This window comes from Sebastes umbrosus, chromosome 23 (assembly GCF_015220745.1).
Source record: "Sebastes umbrosus isolate fSebUmb1 chromosome 23, fSebUmb1.pri, whole genome shotgun sequence".
Taxonomy (NCBI): domain Eukaryota; kingdom Metazoa; phylum Chordata; class Actinopteri; order Perciformes; family Sebastidae; genus Sebastes; species Sebastes umbrosus.
In genome coordinates, this window is record NC_051291.1 from 6359137 (window position 1) to 6386169 (window position 27033).

Genomic DNA, 27033 nt, shown 5'->3' on the forward strand with positions numbered 1-27033 from the left:
CCCCTATCAGATCACATCGCTCAGTCGGAGATCGCATCTCCTGAGAGAGAAAGAGAGTCTGTGTGTGTTTGTATGAATGAATGACACACCTGATTCACTGACTTGAAAGTGCAGAGGAAGTTTATTTTAGATTCAGGGCGACAAGGAGCGTTTAGTCGGAGATAGACTTAACAGATACATGATCTCCTGTCAAAACCTGATCAACCATCACTTTGCTTATATGACACATTATCTTTTATTTTATTCCAAAAGAATAGGTGCACTGGTCCAACTGTATGTTGACCAAAAGACTGATTATTGTCTTCTTTTTTCCCCACTTTTCTCCACTCTTTCACGTTACCATTTAATCATAGAAATGAAACACCACTGTCTTATTATGTAATTATAATGTGATTTCAGTTTCATGAGGGCAAAGACAAGAGAAAAGAAATCTAGTATTGCTAGAAAAATACAATGTAGATGTTGCATACCAGGTTAAATTACATGTTAGGTTTGTGCTAAAAGAATTAGTTACCTATGTTTTTATGGTTATTTGGAAATTGCAAGTTGTATTGTTTTTCATGTGTGGTGAAAAACTGTTTGTTTTTACAATGCAAGTGTGATGAAACTGGCAGTAACAGATTTGTTTCCAGTTTTACAATGTGTCATTTGATGCATTGTTATTATAAAAATATCAATTAGAGCCGCTTTAATGGATGTGTTATTATGTCTTTGATGACAGAGTGGAGAAGCCATGTGCTCAAGGCTGGTGGGGCAGTCCCATGTGTGGACCCTGTAACTGTGATACGAGCAGGGGATTTCATAAGGACTGCAACAAGACCACTGGAGAGTGTCGCTGCAAGGTAAAAACAATCATAACTTGATATTTTCCAGATTGATAGGAGATACAAGAGTGTTTCTTTTTGCTTGTTGTGGCTAATGTTCGCAAACTTTAGGTGCATTCTGCTGTTTAATTGATATTACTGGGTCATTAAGACTCCTTTCTCCTTGTACTCCTGTTTCATTGTGTTTTAGCATTTAGTATCATTACTTGTGGCCACAGTGGCCAGTAAAAAAGACATAGACCCGCTTTAAAAACGGCCATAAAGATGCACTAATAGCACCCCTAAATATCTAAGTTTAAAAAGTCATCTATGTCTTCTCCTCTTCCTGCAGGAAAACCACTATCGGCCAGAGGGCGAGGACAGTTGCTACCCCTGCGAGTGTTTCTCTATTGGCTCCGATTCTCGAACCTGTGAAGCCATCTCTGGGCAGTGCCCCTGTAAAGGAGGAGTCATCGGTCGCCAGTGTAACCGCTGCGATAACCCCTTCGCCGAGGTCACTCCCACTGGATGCGAGGGTACGTGTATTCGAAATATGATCTAACCTGATCTTTCTTTCTTGTGACGGACTGTAATTTTAAAGGCGCTCTATAGGATATCCAGGCGACGTCACGGAAGTACCCAGCCTCCGGTTGCCCCCCTGGTTAACACTGTTAGCTCTGTCAGTACTGGTGCCATTGATTTCGATTTTTGCTGGTTCAGCTGTCGCCATGTCGAAAGCCCTGCAGAGGCAATAGAAATGCTCCCAATCTTTTCATTCCTTCAGCACCTTTAAGGCAAGGAAACAAGAAATTGAAGGACTAAAATCTTGAACAATAGCTCTAAAAGTAGAACAAATGGAGTAAAAAATACTTTACAACTTTTCTGCTTATGTAACAATATCCATAATAAAACTAAAGAGCTCACTTTTACCCACATTAAATAGACTAATTCACTCATATCTGAAGCAATGATTAAATAATAGGGATTAAATTAAATGCATAAATGAAAGAAAAGTGAAAGTATGAGTTCAGATACATTTTACTAAATGAAAGAATGGTGCATGACAAGGGCGGTGATTTTATAAAGCATTTGAGTTGGGTGTATTATTCCTTTAAATGTTCAGGTTCACAGAGTGAGCCCGGATGAATCAATGAAGAGTCAAAAGGGAGACAAATATTGTCGCTCAGATCTGCTGGTGCTGCGGTCGAGCTAACTGCACGTCTTTGTCGCCACCCGGTCAAGCAGAAGAGGCAAGTCTGGCTAGTGAGCTGACTTGGCAGCGGGACAGCACACGCACAATACAGTAGCGATGAATAGAAGACAAAACCTTGCAAAGTCCCCATGAACAGAAGATGAATGTCAATGCGCTTACAGTTTGACCCAATATGAAGCTCTTCAACATGTCAGAACGTGTTTGGACTGTTAATGGATGCAGTTCCAATGACAATACGGTTGCTTTTAATTGGATTTAAGACATTTTTTTCATATCTAAAGGGTCATATAAATCCTGAATTCAAGGAAGGAGTGAGGGAGGGAGTGGAGACGGAGGGATGAAACAAGATAGAGGTTACTTGTGGGGTCACTGAGATGTGACCATCCATGGCAGGCCTCATACCGATCTGTCAGCTCCGCGTCAAACACAGCGGTTAATGTCACCACAGCCTTTAAGTAATGACAGAATGACTTGTGTTTGAGTAGAAATGATCCTTAAAGAAAGGGTAAGTGTGATCTAAAAAGCGGAAGGGTGAAAATAGTAGCTACATGAAGACTAAAACGTGTAAATGATGAGCTCATTTAATCAAAAATAAAAGTTTTATTCAGGTTATATGTCCTAGTTAAGAGTTAATAAAACACAGGGATTACAGGCCGTGTGCAACTACAGTAAGAGGAGCTAGCCTGCAGGTCCCAGCTTGGTTTGTCATGGAGATTTATTAATCCAGATATGCTGAAATGAATTATGTATCACAGCTTGTGTAATGGCTCTGCAAGCTTAATTTGGTCTAATGTCACTGTGCTGGTCTGACTGGCTGTTTAATAAAGAGGAGTGGATCCTGAGGTGGAACCAAAGCAGACGTTTACCTTTTAAAAGGTAATTTATGTGGTCCAGCTTAAGTTTATGATGTAATTTAAAGGGCCAATTTTCTGTATGTGTGGGTAATGGTTTGTGTTCACATCTAAACCTTCTACTTTTTTGTTTGTCCTTTCCTCCACAGTGGTGTACGAGGGCTGTCCCAAGGCGTTTGACGCAGGCATCTGGTGGCCCAAGACCCAATTTGGACGCCCCGCCGCCATGAACTGTCCCAAAGGATCAATCGGTGAGTGCTTTTTATATCCCTCTGATGACAAAAGCAACATGTGGAGTAATTATTTAGCTCTGGGTGAAGTCAAAACAGTGTGTGGTCCACTTCAGCTGAATGGAGATCAGAAGAGTTTCAGGCCACTGGCTGTAAAATTTATATTGAGGTCAATGTCGATGTTAAGTTTTATCATTCCTTTTCTGGGAAATTTAAAGTAATAGTTTGACATGTTATTACCTTCAGACAGAGCCAGGCTAACTGCTAAATCTCGCTTTAAAAAGAGAAAAGACGTCTCTGTGCCAAAATATTCAGCATTATTGAGCAACAGCAGTCGGATTAAGCTGCATGGGTGGCTGTGTGTTTGTGAGTTAATGTATTTTAAGACATATAAGCACACTCTTTCTCTCCGTGGAGCTTAACAACACAGTGATAAGGCTCTCTGATTGGTCCGTTAATCCAGCAGAGCTTTGTCATCGAGCCAATCATGTACATGTTTGTCTGTAGAGACTCTTGGAAAAACACCAGGTACACTGAGAGCTGACGGTAATAGTCCTCCTCCTCCAGCAGTGTGTGTGTGTGTGAGAGAGGAAGACAGTCGAACTCAAGACTCGAGCTCACTGACCTGTTCCTCAGTAAAGCGCTGTCCCTTTCCTGGTTACCCCCTTAAGTTATTGCCGTCACCATGGCGACCCCTTTGTTGTTGTCTCCCCCAGACTCATTGGGGAATTTATTTGCAAACACTGCTCGTCGCCTTCTCTTAGCTCCAACTGGCAAAGTCCTTCAGCCATTTCTTCCTTTGCGACAATAGCTTTTGGAGAGAGTCTTTTCTCAAACTGAATCAGACTGGAACAAGTCAGCATGGTCTCAAATATTTAAACCACTAAGACAGGAAGTGTTTTCAGGTATTTGACTGATTCACATATTCAGAGCAGTTTTTTTTTACTTAATTCTAGCATCTCTTTTAGGACAATATCACCTGTGTTTCCTTTTTTTCCCACCCTGAGTAGTGGCTTCACCAATAACGTAGGGCAGCTTGTATGTAGCTTGAGAGACAAGTCAGTTAAAACTACAGCAGTATATTGCTGCCACACCAGAAAAAACAAATCGGATCAGTATCATGTTATAACATGAAACATTTATTGTTATAACAAGATGTTTTTCACATTAATATGACGTACAAACGTATCATGCCATAACAAGAACTTTTCTTGTTATAACAATTTACTATTTATCTTGTTAAAACGTGAAACTTTTCATGTTGAAATGTGATAACTTATTGTTATAACTTATTAGCTTTATTAGCTTCACGTTATTACGACATACAAATTTATCATGTTATAACAAGAAACTATTGTTACAACGTGAACGTTTCATGTTATAAGGTGATAACTTATTATATTGTTAAAACGTGAAACATTTCTTTTTTTCCCTTTTTTCGAGGTTGTTTTCATATATGCAATTTACAGTTCGTAATTACAATAGTTTATAAACCAATTTTTTAAGTAGTCGAGCTTAGAGACGAACACAATAAGTACACCAGGGAAAACACCTTCAGCATTCAAAATTGAAATAAAATTAAGAAAAGAAAAAAAAAATAATAATAATAATAAAAAAAAAATTATAATATTAATACAAAGAAAAGAAAGTAATAAAACATTTGAAAACTGAACTGTGAAACATTTCATGTCGTGTTTGTATGTCATGAAAATATCTTGTTATAATGTGAAAAAAATCTTGTTATAACAATAAACTTTTCACGTTATAACGTGATACTGACCCAATTTTCTTTCTCGGATGGCAGCAATACGCTGCCGTACAAAACAGATTACGAAGTATTTTGTTTTTTTTGCCTTAATATAATTTTGTGAACATATTGTGTACACTCACATAACTAGATGTTTAATTTAACTGCCTCCTGGTCTGTAAAACATTTGCCAGAAACGTAATGAAAATTTGTTTTTGTTTTTTTGCAGGTACTGCCATCCGCCACTGTAACGATGAGAAGGGCTGGTTGTCGCCCGAGCTCTTCAACTGCACCACCATCACCTTCTCCGATCTGAAGAAACTGGTGAGTGCTGCACTTTCAGCCAAAAATCTTTTACTCAATGATGACAATTTTTTAAGGTTTAGCTGAAATTGAAGGAGTAAATGTGTGATGAGATACTTTTACACTTGAATGAAAAAACTGAAAAATGAATTACTTCTAAACTAAAGCTCTTTCTTTTTCTGCAAAGTTGACAGTTTGACATAGTACCTTTAATTCCTAACCAATAACATTTTTAAAGTTTTCATCAGACTGTTTATGCCTCTGTACACTGCGTTAGTCACCCTTAATAATAATAATCATAATGATTACTGGCAGTTATTTAAAACCAACTGTGCAGTGCAAAAGAGCTGATGTGTCTTCAACCAAGTGTAATTTCATAGGAGGAAGTCTCTGGGAGATTTAAAGAAAGTATTGCACCTATTGTGTTTGAACCTGAACTTAATACTCGAGGCGTGAATTTCTCAAAAGCCCCACTAATCCCGGGATTGACCAATTTCTATTATGTTTAATCGCGCCAACTCAGCGTGCCTTTGCCTTGACCTGCCTTCTCTTTCCAACCCTCGGGTCCTTTCTTCCAGAACGAGGAGCTGCGGCGCAACAGCTCAAGAATGGACGGCGAGCGCTCCAAGACCATCGCGCGTTTACTCCAAAGCGCCACCAACAACACCCCGCGTTACTACGGCAACGACGTGAAGACGGCCGCCCAGCTGCTGAATCACGTGCTGCAGTATGAGAGCCGGCAGTCGGGGTTCGACCTCACCGCCATGAGGGACGCAGACTTTAATGAGGTAGAAAACTTAACAGGATTCACAGATCTGCTTTTACAAAATGCTTCAGTGATTACCGACTGGTGGCTCTCCTGGATGGATTCCAACTGGGAGCACTGGTGGCACACTGCCCTCCACTGGTTGATCTCACTGGGAGAGCAACTTGATACATCACTGTAGTTATCTTACACTTCCACCATTGTTTTATTACTACAGTTTTTGCTATATAATGCATTTATTTTCAATATTCAACAAATGATATGCCATAAAATGCTTAATTTATGTCACTTTTTCCAGAACTTGGTGCGAGCAGGAAGCGCCATACTGGATCCTGACACCAAGGAACATTGGGAGCAGATACAGAAGACCGAAGGCGGCACCGCCCACTTGCTCCGCAACTTCGAGGAGTACGCCAACACCCTGGCACAGAACGTCAGGAAAACCTACCTGAAACCCTTCACCATCGTCACTGACAACATGAGTGAGTGGAGTGGAGCTGTGATCTCACTGCTGCGTTGTAACGTGGGACACATGATCTGACATATCGTCCTCTGTTTCCTCTTCTTCTTCCTGCCACTTAATCTAGTTCTGACCGTGGACTACCTGGATGTGTCGGACCCGGAGAGGGCGACGTTGCCTCGGTTCCAGGATATCCATGAGGAATACTCCAAAGACCTCGGCTCGTCCGTCCACTTCCCTCAGTTCAACCTCCGCGCTCAGGCCCACAGAGGTAAAAAAGCGCTGGCAGAATCACACCTTCTTTTATGCTGCAAGAGTTTAAAATGTGTACAAAAAAGAAAAATACTCAATTCATCTCTCGCTATCCACCTCCCAGCAGAGCCAACTCCTCCTGCCCCTCAATCTGAGACCGATCCGCCACCGGAGGAGGAGCACACAGTGTCCGACAGGAGACGGCGCCATCTCGAGCCAGCTGCACCTCTGCCAGTTGCCGTGGTGATAGTGTACAAATCACTGGGGAAGCTCCTCCCGGAAAGATACGACCCTGACCGCAGGAGTCTGAGGTACAAAGTCCAAGTTTCGGCCTACTGATGATGACTTCATTGCCTTCAAATACGTGTAATCCAGTCATGTTGTTTAAAACAAGGCGTAAAATAATGAAAATAAAGAGAGCCCACACATGATCTGAACTCTAAAAACTCTCTACTGTGCTTACCAGTGTATATATAGTATAATTCATCATATTCTGTAAACGTTTGAAGAACCATGAAAGTGTTTCATCTTTAATGTTAATGCATGTCATAATATTTACTGTGTTTGAAGGAACCACCTTATCAGTGCCTATAAAACCTGTTTAGTTATTCAGAAAAACTGAGCACGGAGTCAGTGAGGGTTGTGTGTTCTTCATGTCTGTGGAAAGAGAGACAGTTACTCAGAATATGTTTAGTTAACAAAAGGATAAGAGAGAATATGACCAAATGTAAACAAGATTTCAGTCTGTTATGGTCTACTCTACATGTGTGTGTATTTGTGTAATAAAGCCATAAAAAGCAAATTAAAAATAAAACTTACTCAGGTCATAGGTCAGTGTATCATTTAGTCATTCGATTTTCCTTTCCCAAACGGATATTAAAAAACATAAAATTAGTGGTTTTTCATTTTAAAATACAAAAATTAATATTAAAATACAAGACGTTTTTGTTTATCGGGGTCAAAAAGGGATGAACTAAACTTAAAAAACGGGTTAATTTCATTTTCTATTTCTAAAAACAAAAAATAAAATCACAAAAAGGCGTTTTTTTAGTGATTTTATTTTTTGTTTTTAAGTTTAGTTCATCCCCTTTTGGCCCCGATAAACAAAAATGTCTTGTATTTCAATTTTATTGTTTTTATTTTAGAACGAAAATCAAATAACCACTCATTTCTTGTTTTTTAATATCCGTTTGTAAAAGGAAAATCGAAAGACCAAAAGATACACTGACTGTCATACTTACTTGTTTTTTCCTGTCTTTCCAGGCTCCCCAACCGTCCGGTGATCAACACAGCCATAGTGAGCGCCACGGTGCACAGCGAGGGTCCGCCTGTTCCCCCCATCCTGGAACCCCCCATCACCCTGGAGTACACCATGCTGGAGACGGAGGAGAGGACCAAACCTGTGTGTGTCTTCTGGAACCACTCCATCGCGTGAGTTGGACGCACACAGACGTCACACACACACAAATGCATCAGAGATTAACTTGGGCAGATAAAACAGCATTTATGATATATTTTTGTGTGCAGTCAGCTGTAAATTTCATCTGCTGTGTGTGTGTTTGTGTGTTTAGGATCGGAGGTACAGGCGGCTGGTCTGCAAAAGGCTGTGAAGTGCTCAACAGGAACAACAGCCACATCAGCTGTCAGTGTAACCACATGACCAGCTTCGCCGTGCTCATGGACATTTCCAAGAGAGAGGTATTGTTGAAAAAGATAATCTAAGCTTGCTATTTTCTGCCTTTTGTCTTATTATTGACTGGTTGAACTGCTCTCCAACAGCACGGTGACGTTCTCCCCCTGAAGATTGTCACCTACACCACGGTGTCGGTCTCCCTCTTCCTCCTCCTCATCACCTTCATCTTGCTGTGCCTCTTGCGCCGGCTGCGCTCCAACCTCCACGCCATCCACAGGAACCTGGTAGCGGCGCTCTTCTTCTCCGAGCTCGTCTTCCTGCTCGGCATCAATCAGACCGACAACCCGGTGAGTGATATGCTCAACATTTTAGATGGAAAACAACACATGCATATGATACAGGGACGCACCAGTTAGTACTTTTCCCATGCTTGTGGCATGGTGGAACTTGAGGTGGGATACAGGATGTGCTGTACTGAACTGTAAGGATGTCTCTCTCTGGTGTTTACTGTATTAAAAACTGCCAGGCAGCCAACGATATTTGTTTGGCCTGCAGGCAAACGTGGTGTTGACAGGGATTTAACCAGGCTTAATTGGCCGATGCCTTACCTGAGTCTGTCTTTATATGACAGATTATGTGTTTTGATGCTCGGCTAATGACTGTCATAGTGAGGAATGTGCTTGTTGCCGAAGCCCTCTCCAAATATAACCGCCTATAAGTTGTTTTTTATTGACCTGACAGCCCCTGCTGGATGTAACTTTGTTACCGTGAAGCTCTCTAATTAGAAAGGTGTAATAGATAGTACACAGTCTGTAGTCGGAAATCTAATGAGCTAATTACGTTAAGTTCATAATCTAGTTTGGAGCTGGGTCGGTCACAGTAACGGCTATGCGTGTGCACACACACATAGACGTACAGTAAAGGATCAAAAAGGTGTGGGAACTCTTTGAAGTCTGCTTACACAGACATTCAGACTCATGGACACACACACACCTCGGTGTGCCAGTAGCAGAGACGTGCTGTGACTGGTACCTGTCTCCAGAAGCAGGCCTCAGGGCGGTAGGCGCTGGCAAAGTGTTTCCCAAAACAACTTCTTACTTTTCACTTGGTAAATCTCTAGCATGTCTGTGGTACAGAAAACACTATTAAAATGTTAATAGCGGGGTAATCCTGCTTTTTTTTTTTTAGAAGACGTGAGGCTTGGAAAGCGGAGACACTTGGTAGACCTTGGTGGGGAAACACAATGACAGATTTAAACAGTGGACAAAAACAAGCTGAGTTTAGATCAGCAAATCTGATAGTGACATGAATGCCACATTGATTTGTATTAATTCATCATTGTCTGTCTAATTCATCAGATTTTCTTATTTGCAAGCACTTTGTTTGATGCATCTTTAGGCTTCCATAGATATCTGTCCAGATTCAAGCTTTCAAAGAATTTCAATTTAAAGCAATACCATGTAACTATGCTAAAACATAATGTAACTGTTTACATTTAATTCACACATCAATTTAATTTTTTGGACTGTTTTTGTCATGAATACTTTCACACAGAACACAAATATTACGTAGCAAAAGAGCGACAATGTTTTTCCGGAACATGGTTGATTTTCTGAGCTTTCACACTGCGAATAAAGGCTTCAACCAATCACGTTCCGGGTAAAGTTGCACCAGTATTTATTAAACAACAACACGGAGGCTCCATAGTCCAAACCAAGATGTCAAACTTTATTATTACTCCTTTCAACCTTGATAAAGGCAGCGCAGACCAGATCCACTCCTTACCTTTCACAATAAAATCCCTAGATATATAATCTTCGCAGGCGAGTATTTTGCATTTTCTTGATGTAATTTATTCGTCACGCCCGAATGTGTGTAAAGGCCTTAAGGCTGTAGCAGCAAAGTGTATTGAATTGAGCAGTGATGCGTTTAATCGCGTATGAATTTAACCTTTCATTTGTAAAGAAAAGTTATATAGTGTTGCTTTAAAATGAATGCATCATCTCTGACTAGTCCGGCTAAACCAGATGTCTCCAGTCTCACACGAGACGTCACGAGATCATCAGGATCCAACTGTCAGTCCCGTAACGCCGTGGTGGGTAGTAACTGAAAACCAGCAGCTGTCAACCAGGTGTACAATCTGGCTCTGACCCTCTCAGCGGGAGATTAAAGTCAAGTCAATTCAGGTTGCATAGCCCTATATCACAAACAGTGGGCCTTAGATAGATAGATAGATAGATAGATAGATAGATAGACAGTAACTTTATTGATCCCGAGGGAAATTCAAGTTTCCAGCATCACATTTCCATAGTGCAAAACATGTTAGTAAAAAGACACAAGTAATACAGAGTATAAAACAAATATACCAGATATAAAAATAACAGGAGATGAAGAAACTGTTAAAAATAAATATAGTGCAGGGTAACAACTGAGATACGGGACTATTAAAAATGTGAATATGGTGCAGAAAGTGATGGATAATAAAATATAGGAGATATAGATATTAAGAAATGTCAAATATGGAATATAATGCGGGATAATAACTGAGGTAGAGAGTATTTTTTTTTTTTAAATAGACTAAAGTGCAGAATAAAGCAGTGCATTGTTTGTATAATACAGTAAAACCAGTCTATAAAGGTGCAAAGTAGAGCTGTTTGTGGTGTGCAGAATTAAAAAAGTAGCTCACTGTGTGCATTATCTGCATTATCTGTCCTGCAGACCGTCCTCCTTTATAGCAATGCCCTTTTTTATGAATACGTCACAACTCATCCCATCAAAAAACTGAAAAACCCACAGAATTGAGAGAACTTAAACCGACTCATGCACCCTGGAACAAAAATCTGCCAAACAATTCAGCATGCTGTCTGCATTTGGATAAACCAGAAATGCTCATAACTAAAAAATATTCCAAATATGAAAGCAAAGGGGACGACTCAGACTAGCAAACCAGGATCAAAGATTAGGCGCCTGTACGTTTACAAGTTCCAGATAAGTTGTGGGAGTCTTCTTGTCTTGTAGAGATGTTCTGACTCACAGTGTTTTGACTGGGATGAGGGGGACTCCAGCGCTGACTAACGACACGCTGCGTTATCTACAACTGTATTTGAAGTAGAAGCAGAAATCTTCACGGAGATTTTAAAAAAGAGAGGGAGTTTAATGTGTTTGTTTTTTTTCCATTTCTCTGAATTCATATTTGTGTGCGTACATGTCCTTTCCATCTAGTGCTCAGGTGTGTGTTTGTGTCTCAACTGTGGAATGCTGTCAGTGTGAGCCCAGGGCCATCTGCAGGATGATTTACAACCCTGTCAGAGTAGTCTCTCTCTCTCTCTCTCTCTCTCTCTCTCTCTCTCTCTCTCTCTCGCTCTCTGATCTCCACAGCATTACTAAAAAAATACAGTATCTAAACTGCTGGGACATTCCTGACACACTGCATTCTCCAGTACAGCAACAGGCATGGAAATAGGGAGGGAAGGAGACAAAAGAGTGTAGGGACATAAATTGATGATTTTGTCATAAAAAAATTGAGGTATGCTACCATTAGGGCTGCAAATAATGCTTATTTTTAATCTGTTTGTTACTTTTTTTGTCAATAAAATGCGGTAAAATTGTCGAAAAAATGCTCACCTCAACTTCCTGGAGCCATTTTCTTGAGCAACACTGGGGTGTAACATTTTGTTAAATGACAGAAGGACAGATGGATGATGGACACTGGGTGGAAGCATTTACTGGATGTTCATTTGATCAACTGATAGAAAGGGAAAAAGGAGCTCAAAGTGGGTTTTTTTTTATGTAACATGTAACATCAATATGTAAACATGTTGAAAATAAGCATAATATGTCCTCTTTAAAATGTAGACTCATTCTTTTTTTCTCTTTTCCTCTCTCTCTCTCTCTCTCTTCGATCTCCCTCTAGTTTGTGTGCACGGTGATAGCCATCCTCCTCCACTTCTTCTACATGTGCACTTTTGCCTGGATGTTCGTGGAGGGGCTGCACATCTACCGCATGCTGACAGAGCTGCGGAACATCAACCACGGCCACATGAGGTTCTACTACGCCATGGGTTGGGGCATACCGGCTATTATCACTGGTGAGACACACACAGACACACACAGACACACACAGACACACACAGAAACAGAGCGACAGAAGAGTGTCAGGGTGCATTCATGCTGTGACTCGTCTCTTCTGACGAGGCTGTGATCCCCGTGGGAAAATTATTAAACAAGAGATGAAGAATTTAAAGAGGGGGAGAAACACACAATGAGAGATGCCCATTATTTCGATATGTCACATGTCACATACATTTCATGTATTAAAAAAACGGTGAAAGAGAAGCGTGTCTGTTGCTGGAAATTGTATCTTGACAGGCCACAAACTCATAAATAATTTGTTGATTTATTCGTTTTATAACCTTTTTTATTGTCTCTCTTCATATAACTGCGACATAAAATTTCAATCATCTTTTATCTCCAATTAGCACCACCTTTTCAAGGCTGCCATTTACTGCATATTTTACTTTACAGCCCCTTTGACATGTGATATGATTACAGTAATATATTAAATGCTTTGCGATGTGCTGACATGTTTTGGCAGCATCGGATGTCAGCAAAGCTTAACTTGATTGGAATTTGGATGGAGACATAGTGTGAGAGACGTATAGAGTTACAGAGTAAGACGCACAGATATTCAAAAATAACGAACAGATAAGGAACGAAAATGACAAATGACTGTGATGAGTGATTAAGATGATAGCTGGGAAAACTGGAATACAAAAGAAGGGACATTTTGGGTGTCTGCTTGCACTGTGGCACTCCTTTAAAAACAGAGGAGGGAGGACGAAGTGAGGAGGAAATGAAAAAAACGAGGCGTAGAAACAGTTGTAACACATATTTTTTGTGTGTGTTTCTAGGTTTGGCAGTAGGTCTTGACCCTCAGGGTTATGGGAACCCAGATTTCTGCTGGCTTTCCGTCCATGACACACTCATCTGGAGCTTCGCTGGACCCATCTTTGTAGTCGTCCTGGTATGTGCATGAATTAAAATAGTACCAGGATTGCTGGTTCTTGTTGTTTATCTATACCTTGAATGTATTCAGACCATTAAGTGTTGTAGATCAAACCGTTCTGAAGTGTTCTGATCACAAACCCTCTTCCTCCCTCTCTAAAGGTGAACATAGTGATCTTTATTCTGGCTGCGAAGGCTTCATGTGGTCGCAGGCAGAAGGCTATGGAGAAGTCAGGAGCTATGTAAGTTTTCACATTAATAATCCAATATGTAGCACAACGTTTATTTACTTTATGGCACTGGGGGAAGCTGATCCGTGTGCGTTTTCCCTCCTCAGTCCTGCACTTAGAATGGCCTTCCTCCTGCTGCTACTCATCAGCGCTACCTGGATGCTCGGCCTGATGGCGGTCAACAGCGACGTAATGACCTTCCACTACCTGTTCGCCATCTTCAGCTGTTTGCAGGTAACACAGCGTTTATGTTATTGGCAAACTAAATTAATAAATTAATAAATTACTCGATAAATAAATAAATATGTCATTAAATGTAGCAAAAATAATACTAAAAATAAATGTAGCCATTAATTAAATGATAAAATGTGACATAAATTGATATTTCTTTTTTAATTTGCTTAATTTATTTATCTTTGTATTAATTCCCTTATTTATTTATTCTTCTATTTAATTTTCCCTTTTATTTATTTATTTTTTATTTATAATTTTTAAATTTATTTATTTATTATAATTTTTTATAATTTTTTTATTTATTTTTTATATATAATGTTTAAATGTATTTATTTATTTTTGATTTATTTTTGCATTTGTTTTTGACTGATATATTTATTTTTGCATAATTGTTTTATTTTTGCATTCATTTTTATTTATTGATTTATTTTTGCATTCATTTGTTTGTTTATTTATTAATGCACAATTTTCCCTTTGCATTTCATCCCTTATTTATCTACCCAAACGAATCTCTTTTGCTTTGTTCCAGGGAGTCTTCATCTTCTTCTTCCATGTGATCTTCAACAAAGAGGTGAGGAAAAACCTGAAGAACGTCTTCACGGGAAAGAAGACCGTACCAGATGAATCCAGCACCACGAGGGCCTCTTTGCTCACAGTGAGTGAACTAATATGGCCCCACATGTTGATCTTATCTTCTTATTTATTTATTTCTTTAAGGTATTTTTGGCTCTTTAATATGTCATTTTATGTGTCATTGCATATTTATTATCAGACAAAACAAAGTCATATTTTGTTTGTCCCCTGTCTGCCCCTTCTTCCATCCTCTCATCCTCTCATCCCTGCGTCCTCAGCGTTCTCTCAACTGCAACAACACGTACACAGAAGACGGCCCGCTGTACCGCTCGGGCATCGGAGAGTCCACCGTCTCCCTCGACAGCACGCTCAGGTCAGCCAAGAGCCGCAGCAGCTATCTGGCTTACACTCTCAGGTACAACACGCTCACTGACTGCATGGCTGCTTCTACTACATCGCTTTATGACGAGTGTGCATGTGTGTCTGTTTGTCCACTTCACTTTTCTTTATGTTGTTCTCCTCCCTGCATGTCTGCTGATGCATCAAATGTCTCACACATACTAACACATCCCCAGCTCCTAATTTATTTTTATATATATATAGGCACACACATACTTTACAGGTGCACACACACACACTTTGTCCTTATTATCTGCCTTATCCTAAAGCAAGGATAAGTTAAGTTTCTCTACAGTTTGAGGGTATTTCTTTGTTTTCTTTTGCATATGCATGCTGCCACAGAACGGCACCTGCATTGTTCAGTAACTCTGCTTGCATGAAAGACCAAGCTGAGATTTGCCAGTGCATGGCGCACAGCTTTGTTGCAAAACCCAACACACACATACAGGAAAAGACATATCAATTCTTATTGATATGCACCGAGGCAAAAGAACACACTATTCATACATACTGTTATGTTATGCTATGTCGTATGTATTGACTTTCTTCATGTGAAACTTGAAGTTTCATGATATGAGGAGTAAAGAAATGTGTATAATGAGAACAAATACTATTCTATACTATACTACTATTATACCGTCCAACCAGTTTCAACAAAAACTCAACACTATAACCAGCCATTGCAAGGCTGTTGTATTAAACTGTATTAGTTTTAGCTCTTTAGCTCTTCACTGCTAGCAATATCTTCTAACAATGTTGACTTTTAGCAATATCTCAGATATTATACAGTTTTGCTTTATTGTACAACTGCTACATGTTCACAATTTCTATGTTATGCAGTTAAATCTGGCAGTGCTACATATGAAATTGGTTTAATTTATTATGAAATATGGTCCAGCATGTGTGTTTATTTTACTATTTGCAACAGCTTTTAGGGAAATATATGTTATAAGTGATGTTAGACAGCCAAGAATCTATTGTGAGTTGAGTAGATATTTTCTTTACCATGTGTATATCTACGTGCCTTTTATTGCTTTCTTACTTCCAACATTGTGCACTTGTGCTCAGTGCTTCTTTAGCATCAGGACAAGTGTATTCATGTCTGATGAGTCTCTAAAAAAAAGTTGTCATTTTGAGATATGGCTCTTCCAGGATATACTATCATCTCAGGTTGATCTGTGTTTGTGCGTATCACAGACATGTTTTCATCGCCGTGGAGTGGTGTTACATATATCTGGCGTTTTAAAACAGTTTTACAGAATCAAGGTGAGGTGTGACTGTACGCCTCGGCTCGTAAAGCTGTCATCGGGGTAACGCGAGCTGACACCAGGGTCAATGAGAGCGAAAACGCCAGAAGGGGGGGAGCAAGATGGCGTGCTGCCTGTGCGAAAAGGGGTAAAAAGTTGGGGAATAGAAAGAGAGGGGGAGGAGGACAGAGAGAGGAGATGAGGAAGGAGATTTGGGGAAATAAGGGAGATGGGACTGTACCTGTTGAAGTGGGAATGTAATACAGAAACACATACTTCTTCCCTGCGGCGGTTGGCACGTCTTCAGCTGCTTCCAGAAGTTTCTCTCTGATCAGCCATCAGACAGGTCAGAGAGTCTCCTGTAGCGTTTTTACCCTCCAGCTCAACATCTCAACCCAACCTGGAATAAACAGCTATAGGTGGAGAGGAGAGGAGGTTATTGCCGTTTAGCAATAAGTCTTTCAAATATCCATCTCTTTTTTCTGTTTATGATCAAGCAGCCAGTTTACTGTAACTCAAACCTCCTGTAAGCGCACCTTAACCACAATTTAATACTCGTTTAAGCTTTTGTTGGAGCCAACAACAGAGGCAAATGTTCTGTAATGAGAGATGTCTGGTGTTTTCAGCTGTTTAACTTTAATTGTCTCAAACCGCGAGTTTGGGCTTGAATTAACATCCAGCGACGCCGTACTTCCCCTCTCTTCCTCCTCTTAATCTCCACCTCTTCTTCTCCACTCCCATGTCTCTCTCACTTCCCTGTCCTTCTCTTCCTGTATCTGTGTTTACCTACGTAGGGAGGAGTCTGGTCAGAAGCCCAGTGTCTCTTCAGGTACAGCTAAAGGAATCACAGATCTGGACGGACCTCTGTTCCACAGGAACGGCACCAAGGGAGACGGTGAGTTTTTCATATATTGCAGTTACAGAATGAAGTAAACTCTCTCGGTGATTTTGCATGTATATATAAAACTGCGTACCTCCTGTGCATTTAATTAATAGAGGTTCATCTTTCTACCTTCCCTCCTTGTCCCGTCAGACTCTGACTCAGACAGTGAGCTGTCAGTCGACGAACACAGCTCCTCCTACGCCTCCTCGCACTCCTCTGACAGCGAGGATGACGACATCGACGTCAAGCCCAAGTGGAACAACGAGAGGCAGCCCGTTACCAGCACGCCTAAAGGTATATAGGTGGTCCTATTGAGCCTAACTACTGTACTCACTACTTTATACTTCTACTTCACACAGAAAAATACTGTTCTTTTTACACCACTAAGCTATATTTACTTTTCAGATACATTTAATGTACAAAATATGTGATGAACTTGTAAAATATGATGTATTGTTTGTTCCCATATAACGTAGCTAAATTTCCGGCTGCTTTCAATATGTCAGCTTTTCCTTCTCTAGTCGATGCAGTATCTAATCACGTGAAGCCTTACTGGCCAGCGGAGGCCACCACCGCCAGTGACAGCGAGGAGCCCGGTGGGGCAGACAGGTTGAGGGTGGAGACCAAGGTGAACGTGGAGCTGCATCCGGAAAATAAGCTCAACCACATCAGTGAGAGAGAGAGGGAGACTCCCCCGGAGAGAGACAACCAAACGCCTGGTAACGCTAGAGACACAGCTCTAGCCAGCCAATCCCACAACAACAGCAACCACCAACCGGAGGCGAGGAAAGGTAAGAGTTGAAAAGAGAGGCATGAAACTGAATTAATTGATTCATCTGATGTGCATCGGAATGACCTCTTTGTCCGTCTCAGGCATCTTAAAGAATAAGATCAGCTACCCTCCTCCGCTGACCGACAAGAACATGAAGAACCGTCTGAGGGAGAAGCTGAGCGACTACAACCACCCCACCATCACCTCACCTCCGCCAAACAACAACAACTCCTCCTCCTCGCCGCCTCTCTCCTCCGTCAACATCATGACCCCTTCGTCACGACCGCCCTCGCTGGCCTCCAACGACGGAGGTCGCCCCGGCAACCACGAAACCAGCTCCCTCCTCAAGCCCCCCGTCGCACCGCGTCCGCAGGTTCCTGCCGGGGCCCCGCCAGCGGGCATCTACCGGGAGACCAACGGGGGAGTGGCGATGCACTTGAAGTCAGGGACGGTCAACGGAGGCAACGAGTCTGATTCAGAGTAAGTAGGTCTTAGTAAGTAGTGTTGTAGTGTTGGCATGTAACAATGACCTTTTTCTGTTTTTGCATCGTTCTTTGTGCTCATAAAAACAATGATTAAAGGGTGGGTCCATTATTATTATTTATTTATTAGGTTTTTATATCCTTCTGTAGCTTTCCAGTGGTGTTCCTCATATAATCAAATTCAAACATTCAAACAATAGTCACACAATAACCCAAACAAACTAACCGATCGATGCGCTACACCAGCAACTCCTGTGTTCTGCGAGGTAAATTACTGTTTTTGTGAATGGAGTCTGGTGGCTATGAAGACAGTGATATAACGGCTTCAGATCCCCGTTGGAAAGGGCTGTCTGACGGCAAAATAAAGTGGTGAAAATATTCTAAATATAGCGTACGCTTAGACTTTTACTATACATAAAGTATGTACCCTTTTTACCTCGCCGTCAGACAGCCCTTCCCACAGTAACTGAAGCCGTTACATTGCTCTCTTCAAAGCCACCAGACTCCATTCACAAAAACAGTAATTTTACCTCACATAACGCGGGAGTATACCCGTACATACAACCCCACTTCAAAAAAATCCAAACTAACCCTTTCAGTTATTTACATTTACAGTAATTTAGCACAGCTAACTTTGACTCAGCTAGCGTTCACATTATTTATAACCTTATTGATTAGTTTTGATTAGCTTACTTTGGTAACCTACGTCACTGCTTTTTGCAGCGGCTGAATGGGCGTTTCCATTTGAAAAAAAAAACAGAGCAGAACGCAGATGGACCCGCCCTTTAAGTTGAATTTGTAGGAGTCATTTGAATTAGTTTAAAAAGGATTCAAGATCAAGTTGATAGTGATTTTAAGAGTTTGAAAAAAAAAATATGTATAGGTTGACCATTACGTCAACTGATGGAATAATGCATGTATCATAACAGGATCCATAGTTAAAGGAATAGTTTGACATTCTGGGAAATAGGCTTATTCACTTTCTTGCCGAGAATTAGACGAGAAGATTGATACCATACTCGACATGAGAGTGGTATCAATCTTTTCATCCTCCTCTCGCTAAGAAAGCAAACAATCATATTTCCCAAAATGTCAAACTATTCCTTCAACTATAGCATGAATAATATGACCATCCTGCTTGAATGCTGCATGATGGCTTCTTGCATCCCTGCATTCATTTTCACATCGCATGTTCTTCCTTTCTTTCTCCTTGCACCCGTCCTCCCTGCATCCCCCCCTCCACCGTTAACAGTGGCAGTAACGAGACTTCGATCTGACCTGTTAGGAAAACCCAGACCAGCCTGCCCTTGTGAGAGGAGGAGCGAAGAACCTGCTGGGGGTTGGAGAGGAGAGGAAAAGGAGGAGAGCCAAGAGGATGGGAATAAAAGAAAAGAAGAAAAGTGCTGCAGATTGGGTTAAAGGGGGGGGAAATGTTCCCCATGCCTGATCCGTCCATCCATCCCTCCTCTCATGTTCCCTCTCTCTGGAGAGCAGTATTAAATGCAGACGTTAAGACGTTGCCCGAGACGAGAAAAATAAGCAGAAAAAGATGTGAGAAATAATAAAGGGAATGCTGGGCTGTACCACGAGAGGATGCAATGGAGCCACGTGTGCCAAAACCACTGTAGGAAATGACGGGGACGCAGAAAAGAAGAAGAAGACGCCCCAAAAACGGTGTTCCTCCATGGTCGCCCTATCAAAGGGTGAAGTTAGGAAAGCTGGAAAAGGCAGATGAATAATCACCGTGCATGAACCCAGACTCAAAATACATGCTGGTACATTTTGTAGTCCAAAAGGATTTCAAGGACTACAAGTCCTTTTAAAATGTCAGACACAACCTGTTCTCACTGACTATTGGACACTCTGATATCGGACAGCGCTATCACACACACACACACACACACACACACACACCAAGTGCTCTTTTTCTTGTTTGTTTTTTACTCAAAGAAAGGCTTCCCCGGCCTCTCAATGCAGTGCATTTAGAGTGTAATTAACATGTAGATATTGTTAAAGGTGAAGAAGAAATCTATTTTGTATTTCAGCCGTAGCGAGGACAAGTTTTTCTAAACTAAAAAAATCATCTGCTCTGTGTTAAGTTGGGAAAACTTCCCAATGATGCAAATCACTATAGATATGCTGGTTTAATCGACTGAGAACAATCCTGAAATGAGGCCTTACATAAACAAACACATACTGTATTAGCCTGTAGTGGGCTTTCCAGTTTTATTCTGCTATAAAGACACACATTGTGCATGCACAAACACAGAACAGTGGGCCTAAATGAACATTAATTATGTGGAATAATGTTGAAAACTCTCCAGTTCGAGCACTATGAACCTGAAGCCTTCTTTTCCAGTGTCCATCCTGCCTGTTTGTCCAATTGCAACACACTCCTGGTTACCAAAGTCATGAACTACAGAAAATGTGCACATTAGGGTCGGAGTCAGTTTCACTTTTAACTCACTTTTATTCCAAAATATGTGGAAAAAAAGACATTTATTTGGTCTTTAATGGCATAAAAATACAGCACAGGATTAGTTAATCTTCAAATCTATGCTTTTCAAGCACTCAATGGAGACATAATCAAACTTCAGTGTGAATAAAAAGAGTTCAAAGTGGAAATGATGCCAACTCTAATGCATTTGACAGCTAACTTAAAGTCTTGTTTACCACTCACTGAATGCCTTTGTACCAATACATACAACCCCAGTGTTTTCTTGTCCTCCTTGTAATCAATGCTGTTGATAAACGTGTTTTTTTTTATTGATCCGAGACACTGGAAAATGTTTTGTAACATAATGTATATTTATTTTTTATGGTTTCAAGACACTGGAAAGAAAAAAGATGATTGTGACTGTAAAATTAAAAGACATGATGAATTTTTAACAGCAGCCTGTTACACGTCTGTTGCCCGGAAGGAAGCGCGGCTCGTCGAAACATGAACATCGACTGTTCTGGATCCAACGAATGATGAGTAACGGAAAGTGTTACTCACTTATTTCACATTTTCACTCTGGTGTAGGAGGTGTAGGTGTATATTTACATGTTAAAGTAGTCCTGTTTTCATATCAGGGGAAGGATAATATTGTGGATGAGAAAGACGGATGGAGGGACAGATGGTTTGGAATGAATCCAACAGAGATTTCAAACAGAGGTGCACATTTAAGCACTGTGTATGCCATGCAGATGTTGTCCATACAAGGTAATGTATGAGGAGAGCAGTCTTACTGTCTTAATCTGTCCTGTCCTCCGTGATCAGAGCCCCGCTGACTATCAGTGAGCAGTACAGGTCTGTTTACTGTGGGTATGTGAGAGGAAGTATGACCGCTCTACTGTGGAGTTGAACCTCAAACACAAGAAGCATGTGTGTGTGTGTGTATCAAAGTGGGTGGGAGGCTGGTTAGAGGTACAGTACGGCTGTATCTGTCTGAGTGTTAATCCTCATAGAACAATGGTGGCAGGCGGTCTTAATAAATCCCCTCACTTTGATCCAAACCTGTGCAGGGCACACACATGCACACAGTCTATGGAAGCAAATAATTGCATTACACACACACACACACACACACACACCATCGTTCCAGAGTAACTCTATTTTTATACATCAGTTTCAGTTGAGCAAAGGACTCAACTAATTTTCTTTTTTCGTTTAATTTCATTATCATTTCTTTCACAAATAAGTATCGGCGTATCGTAGCAAGCACTTTTACCAAACTGTCAAAACACTGCTTTAATGTTGCATAAAAAATCTTGAATTATCATTGGAGGAACCGAAATTTGCTTAAAGAGGACCTATTATGCTTATTTTCTGGTGAATACTTGCATTTGCTGTTTCTACAAGAACATGTTTACATGCTTTAATGTTTGCACTTTTTTACCTACTGTACTGCAGCACCTCTTTTCACCCTCTGTCTAAAACGCTCTGTTTGAGCTCCTGCCAGACCTTTAACATGCACAAAAAAACTATATGACGCACTAAAGGAAAGGGAAAAAGCACTATAAAGCATAATAGGTCCTCTTTAAACAAATTTTCGGAATGACGTTGCTTATTAAATGTATACAATTTCTACATTGTGCCCACCAAATCTTCCTTAAACTTGCCACTGAAGATGCTTTGTTGTTCACTGCAAAGCCCTGTACTGAACCTTTTACCCCACATTATTTACATTTTTCCACAGCTTTAAGAACCGACACTTTGCTCTGGCATTCCCAAGGTAAGCCGGCTATACGCAGCCCTTTACTTTAATGTTTTTTTCTGTAGGAATTCATCTTCAGCCATGTGTACCAGATTAGTGGAGATGCACTTAGGTGGCGGTGGATCAAAGAGCTGCGAAAAGGTAAAAGGCTGCTGAGGTCACCATGAATGCTCCTTTTGCTTAAACTGGGGGGGATGTAAGTGAATTACATCACTGCAAGGCGTTGAATCCCTCTCTTGTCTCTCCGTGTCTTAGTATAGATAAGATAGGTGTACTCATGTCATTGATGTAAAGGGCAACAGTGCCAAGACCATCACACAAACATGTACGCATCCAGCCTGCTGCCACCGGGTATTGCCAGGTAAATGATTGTGAGCATGCAGAGTGAAAGGTTAGATGGGAGGGTCAGGTTTCACAAGCCTATTGGGCGGTTGGTTGTTATGGCAACTCACGCCAGTCCGTCTCAGGTGACAGAAGGTACAAAGATGAAGTAAAGAGTTGGAACGGAGGTAGATATGTGACAATATGACTGGTGGTGGTTGGATTAGACGTCACAATCATGCATGATAAATGTCAAAACAGGTATCATTCTGTCAGGTTGTCTATATTTCACTTTGGAATAAAAAAAACCTTGGACTTGAAACCTGAGGAGTTCAGTTGTACAAGTAAAGAGTGTCATGGGTCTATCAGAGTGACCCTCTGCCCTCCTGTTTATCTCTGTTCCATGATCACAGACAGGCTAACTAAATAATTCAGACTCATGAGAGCCACGGTTTGGCATCCTAAAGAAACTGCTGTGCTGAACAAGATCAGGCAGGAGGATGACTGGTCCGATTGTGCCATCTACTGGTGAAGAATACAAAGTCACATGTACACCTATGCTGAGTGTGTTCTTAGTATGTTCTTTACTTGTGAGGACAGGAATTGAAAGCACTGAAGGATGAGAGAATTATCTTAAAGTGAGATTATGTAACTTTTGAAGAGAAAGAGGACGACATTGTTCCTTTTACAAAAAAAGAAGTTGAATTCATAAGCAGTAACATGCACCATTGCTTAAAGCTGAAGTAGGCGAGATTGGAGCAAATATTATTTTTATAAAACTGTCGCTATATCGTGACAGTAATACATGAAACAGGTAACCTGAAAAAAATCATGTCCCTCATAATCGATTAATCGTGTAAGTAATTTGTTCGAATAAAAATTCCAAATATTACTCAGTTCTTTCCTCTTAAATGTGACATTTGCTCATTTTCTTTTTCTTATTTGATAGAAACCTGAATGCTTTGGGGAGTGTTGGTTGGATAAAACAAACAATTTGTTGATAAAAAATAAAAATGTTATGAGCTTTTTTTTTTTTTTTTTCTGGCACCAAACGATTAATCTAAACAATAATCAGCAGATTAATTTAAAATGAAAATAATCATTAGTTGCAGCTTTACTGTGTTTTATTACATTCATTCAGAGTTTTCTTCAAATGAAACAGTGTTTTAAATCCACAGAGGAGTTAGACAAACTTGTTTTTATTGAAATTGCGCCTTTGTTGAATAAATGCAGAGCTGCTTTTAGTGGTTTTGTGTCTCTGTGTGTCTCTGCAGGGTGAACATGAATGGCCTCTTCACGTCGCTCGTCTTCATCATAGCTCGTATCACTTTCGCCCCACGGTGGCTGTAAGAAACTGATTTTTCTATCTCCTGTCCATTGTTTCTATAAGGAAGAGTTTCATACAACACACCTGTTTTATTATCAGAGTTTATAAGCTGCATTTGGAAACAACTCTACTGCAGATTGTTCACTTTTACTAACATTACTGAACAGATCTACAGATACACAACAGTCTTTATATAGTAGTATTTACTATATTCATATAAGTAACATAACAATTACTTGTGCATCTTTCTTCAAGGTCAAGCAGACTGCAGTACTGACCATCACTACATGAGGGCGCTCTTGACTAACTACCACTTCCATTTCTACAGACGCTGCACTGACTTGTAGATGCACTTTTATTTATTCTTAATTGGAAGAACATTGCAAGGCATATAAATTAGAGAGCAAATAATTAGTCTTCTATTTTTCATCCATTTTTCAGGAACAGAATGTGGAAGAAATTTTGGGGATTAGTTTCAAAACCTGTTCTTCTAAAAAAAGACGTTCTTCTAAATTCAGGAATTGAAAGAAATGTACTTTAGTCGCAAAGCAGTAATTACAAGATGTTAGAATAAAATAGAAAGCTTTATTGTCATCGTATTAAATACAACGAGATTCACAGTTGTCACTTCTGGTTAGTGCTTTAAAACAAATACTTGACAAGACTAAACGAGGCAGATAAAAAACATATAACAGGTAAAACACACACAGTTATAAAGGAAATAAAACAGGTAAAGTATATGTAATAAATAAATATAAACAGACGTGTTACACTAGAGGAATAAAATATAAAATAGATGTAATGTAAACAGAGGTAATTGCACTTGTAAAATAGATAGGGTAGATGTAATAAATAAAATGTAAACAAAGGTAGTTGCACTTGAGGTGTATATTGCATCAAAGGATACATTGCACAGTCAAAAGTATTTCACATTCAGTGTATTAATATTGCACAGATTTATTGTTTGTTCAGTGTCCGTATGGCCTGGGGAAAGAAACTATTAATATTGCAGCCAATAATCCTCTGGGCCGTGTCTATGACCCTCTGCAGAGCCCTCCTGTCTGGAGGTGTCATGTTAACGTTACTTATTAAAATAAATAGTTGTAGTCATATCTGAGTGTGAAACTGAGCTGAACTGAACGTGAATGAATCATCACTGCTCTGCTTCATGTGAAATTAAAACTAATAAACAGTGAGGTCTGTTTAAAAGTCTCATTGCATTACTTAGACATTTAAAATGTTGACATTTTGACAGTGAGGACCAGAGGGTCCAACATGTCGTCAGTTAACCTTATGGAGACTTTCATTGACTAAATCCACCCTCTCAGTGGTGGAGGAAGTATTCAGATACTCTGTCACAAGTAAAAGTCCTGCATTGAAAATTTTACTTAAAGGTCCCATATCGTGCTCATTTCCAGGTTCATACTTGTATTTTGTGTTTCTACTAGAACATGATTACATGCTTCAATGTTAAAAAAAAACTTTATTTTTCTCATACTGTCTGTCTGAATATGCCTGTATTTATTCTCTGTCTGAAACGCTCCGTTTTAGTGCATTTCTACGAAATTGCGTTGCTAGGCAACAGCTTGGATCCATGTTTACTTCCTGTCAGCTGATGTTATTTACATACACTGCAACCGAAAATAAACTGGGATACATTTATAATGTTTACGTTTAAAACTGTGAAATGGTCTATATATTGTATATTTGTGACATCACAAATGGACAGAAATCCTGACGGCTTGTTTCAAATGCGCAATTTCTGAATACAGGCTATGTGTATTTCTCTGTGGATTGAGCGTTTTGATACTTTCACAGTATTTATATAGCACTTAAACCTGCTTTATAATATAAAAGACATAGAAATCTCACTTTTTACAATATGGGACCTTTAAGTAAAAATATAAGTACAGCAGTACATCTACTTACGAAGGGCATATAGAGACATCATTCAGAGTTTCTTGTAGTAACTTTAACTGCTAATGACTGATTACAGTAGTTGTATGTTGACGTAATTTTTAGGAGACTGTTGGTTTTCTTAACATGTGAACTCCCTCAGCTGTACACACACACTGATGACTAATTCAGGTGGAGGAGGTGCAGCAGCAGAAACACCGAACTAATTAGGTGACAAACGTCTCAGCTGCAGAGAGGAAGCTACAGTTGCAGAGATGGACGTCCAGCTCACTGTGAGTATCTGTTTTTATATGGTCACTCTGTAGGAACCTCGACTTTATGTGTTTGTTCATTGTAATCAGTTTTCTCTGACGATATGAGATGTTTTTTCTTAAGAAAATCATTTGTATGCACATAAACTTAATTTCATAATGCAGGACTTATATTCTGTTAGAAAACTAAAGGATTGATGTCAGTTTTCACTCTTCACAGATTGTTTGAATTTAATAAATCTTGAAAAGTTCTCTGCAAAAGAAAGCAAGAAGATTTTCTTTGCAGTGATATTGATTATGAGTTCTGCAGATTATATCTCATACAATATGCTTTTTATTAACATTATTGACATCATTTTGTAAAGGGCTGTACCATTTAAGTTATGTTTCATTTCCCATGTTTTATTCTATTAACAATAACTTCTGGTCTATTTTTCATTCATGTTCATATCTTCATAACTACTGGCCAGATTTCCACGATATTTTATGTGTATGTTTATTTATTCATTAACCCAGAATTCCCATTAGTTACTACCACTGTAGAAATTTCCTATTCTTGGGGTCTGTACAAAAACTCTACATCACAATGTAAAGAATTATATGTAATTAAAATCCAAAGCAAAAAAAGGGAACAAAAAACAATAGAAAAACAAACAAACTTCTCCCAAACAAATTAATTAATTCATTAGTTAGTTTATTTTTTATTTATTTATCTATTTCTGTGCATATGTATTTATTTTCAAATTAACCTGCACATTTTTTTTTGATAATTGAGGCTTTTAATTAATTTATTTATTTATTTATTTTAATGGCAGCTTTAGTCCTCCGTAGTTTATTGAGCTCTGAGGTAAATTGTTAAATATTGCAAATTTATTTATTTTCAAATTAACCTGCAGATTTATTTGATAATTTTTTTCTTAATTTATTTCTTTGTTA

General features: G+C 39.7%; 1 protein-coding gene across 7 annotated transcripts in view; it reads left to right on the forward strand.

Moving 5' to 3' along the window:
- The window catches only part of celsr1a (cadherin EGF LAG seven-pass G-type receptor 1a), a 98908-nt gene extending 77937 nt beyond the window's left edge, over positions 1–20971 (forward strand). For 2 of the 7 annotated variants that reach the window (XM_037760243.1, XM_037760250.1), the window contains 22 exons: positions 722–842; positions 1156–1339; positions 3017–3118; positions 5074–5168; positions 5726–5935; positions 6212–6395; positions 6501–6644; positions 6750–6936; positions 7889–8056; positions 8197–8323; positions 8405–8605; positions 12172–12346; positions 13169–13281; positions 13425–13504; positions 13600–13726; positions 14256–14381; positions 14578–14714; positions 16740–16840; positions 16979–17122; positions 17335–17619; positions 17702–18080; positions 19368–20971. In XM_037760243.1, coding sequence (XP_037616171.1) covers positions 722–842; positions 1156–1339; positions 3017–3118; positions 5074–5168; positions 5726–5935; positions 6212–6395; positions 6501–6644; positions 6750–6936; positions 7889–8056; positions 8197–8323; positions 8405–8605; positions 12172–12346; positions 13169–13281; positions 13425–13504; positions 13600–13726; positions 14256–14381; positions 14578–14714; positions 16740–16840; positions 16979–17122; positions 17335–17619; positions 17702–18080; positions 19368–19395 — 3418 coding nt within the window. In that variant the 3' untranslated portion in view covers positions 19396–20971. Of the gene's footprint in view, positions 1–721; positions 843–1155; positions 1340–3016; positions 3119–5073; positions 5169–5725; positions 5936–6211; positions 6396–6500; positions 6645–6749; positions 6937–7888; positions 8057–8196; positions 8324–8404; positions 8606–12171; positions 12347–13168; positions 13282–13424; positions 13505–13599; positions 13727–14255; positions 14382–14577; positions 14715–16739; positions 16841–16978; positions 17123–17334; positions 17620–17701; positions 18081–19334 lie in introns of all 7 variants that reach the window. The other 5 variants (XM_037760244.1, XM_037760246.1, XM_037760249.1 and 2 more) reach the window with 5 other exon arrangements.
- Positions 20972–27033: the final 6062 nt, after the last annotated feature.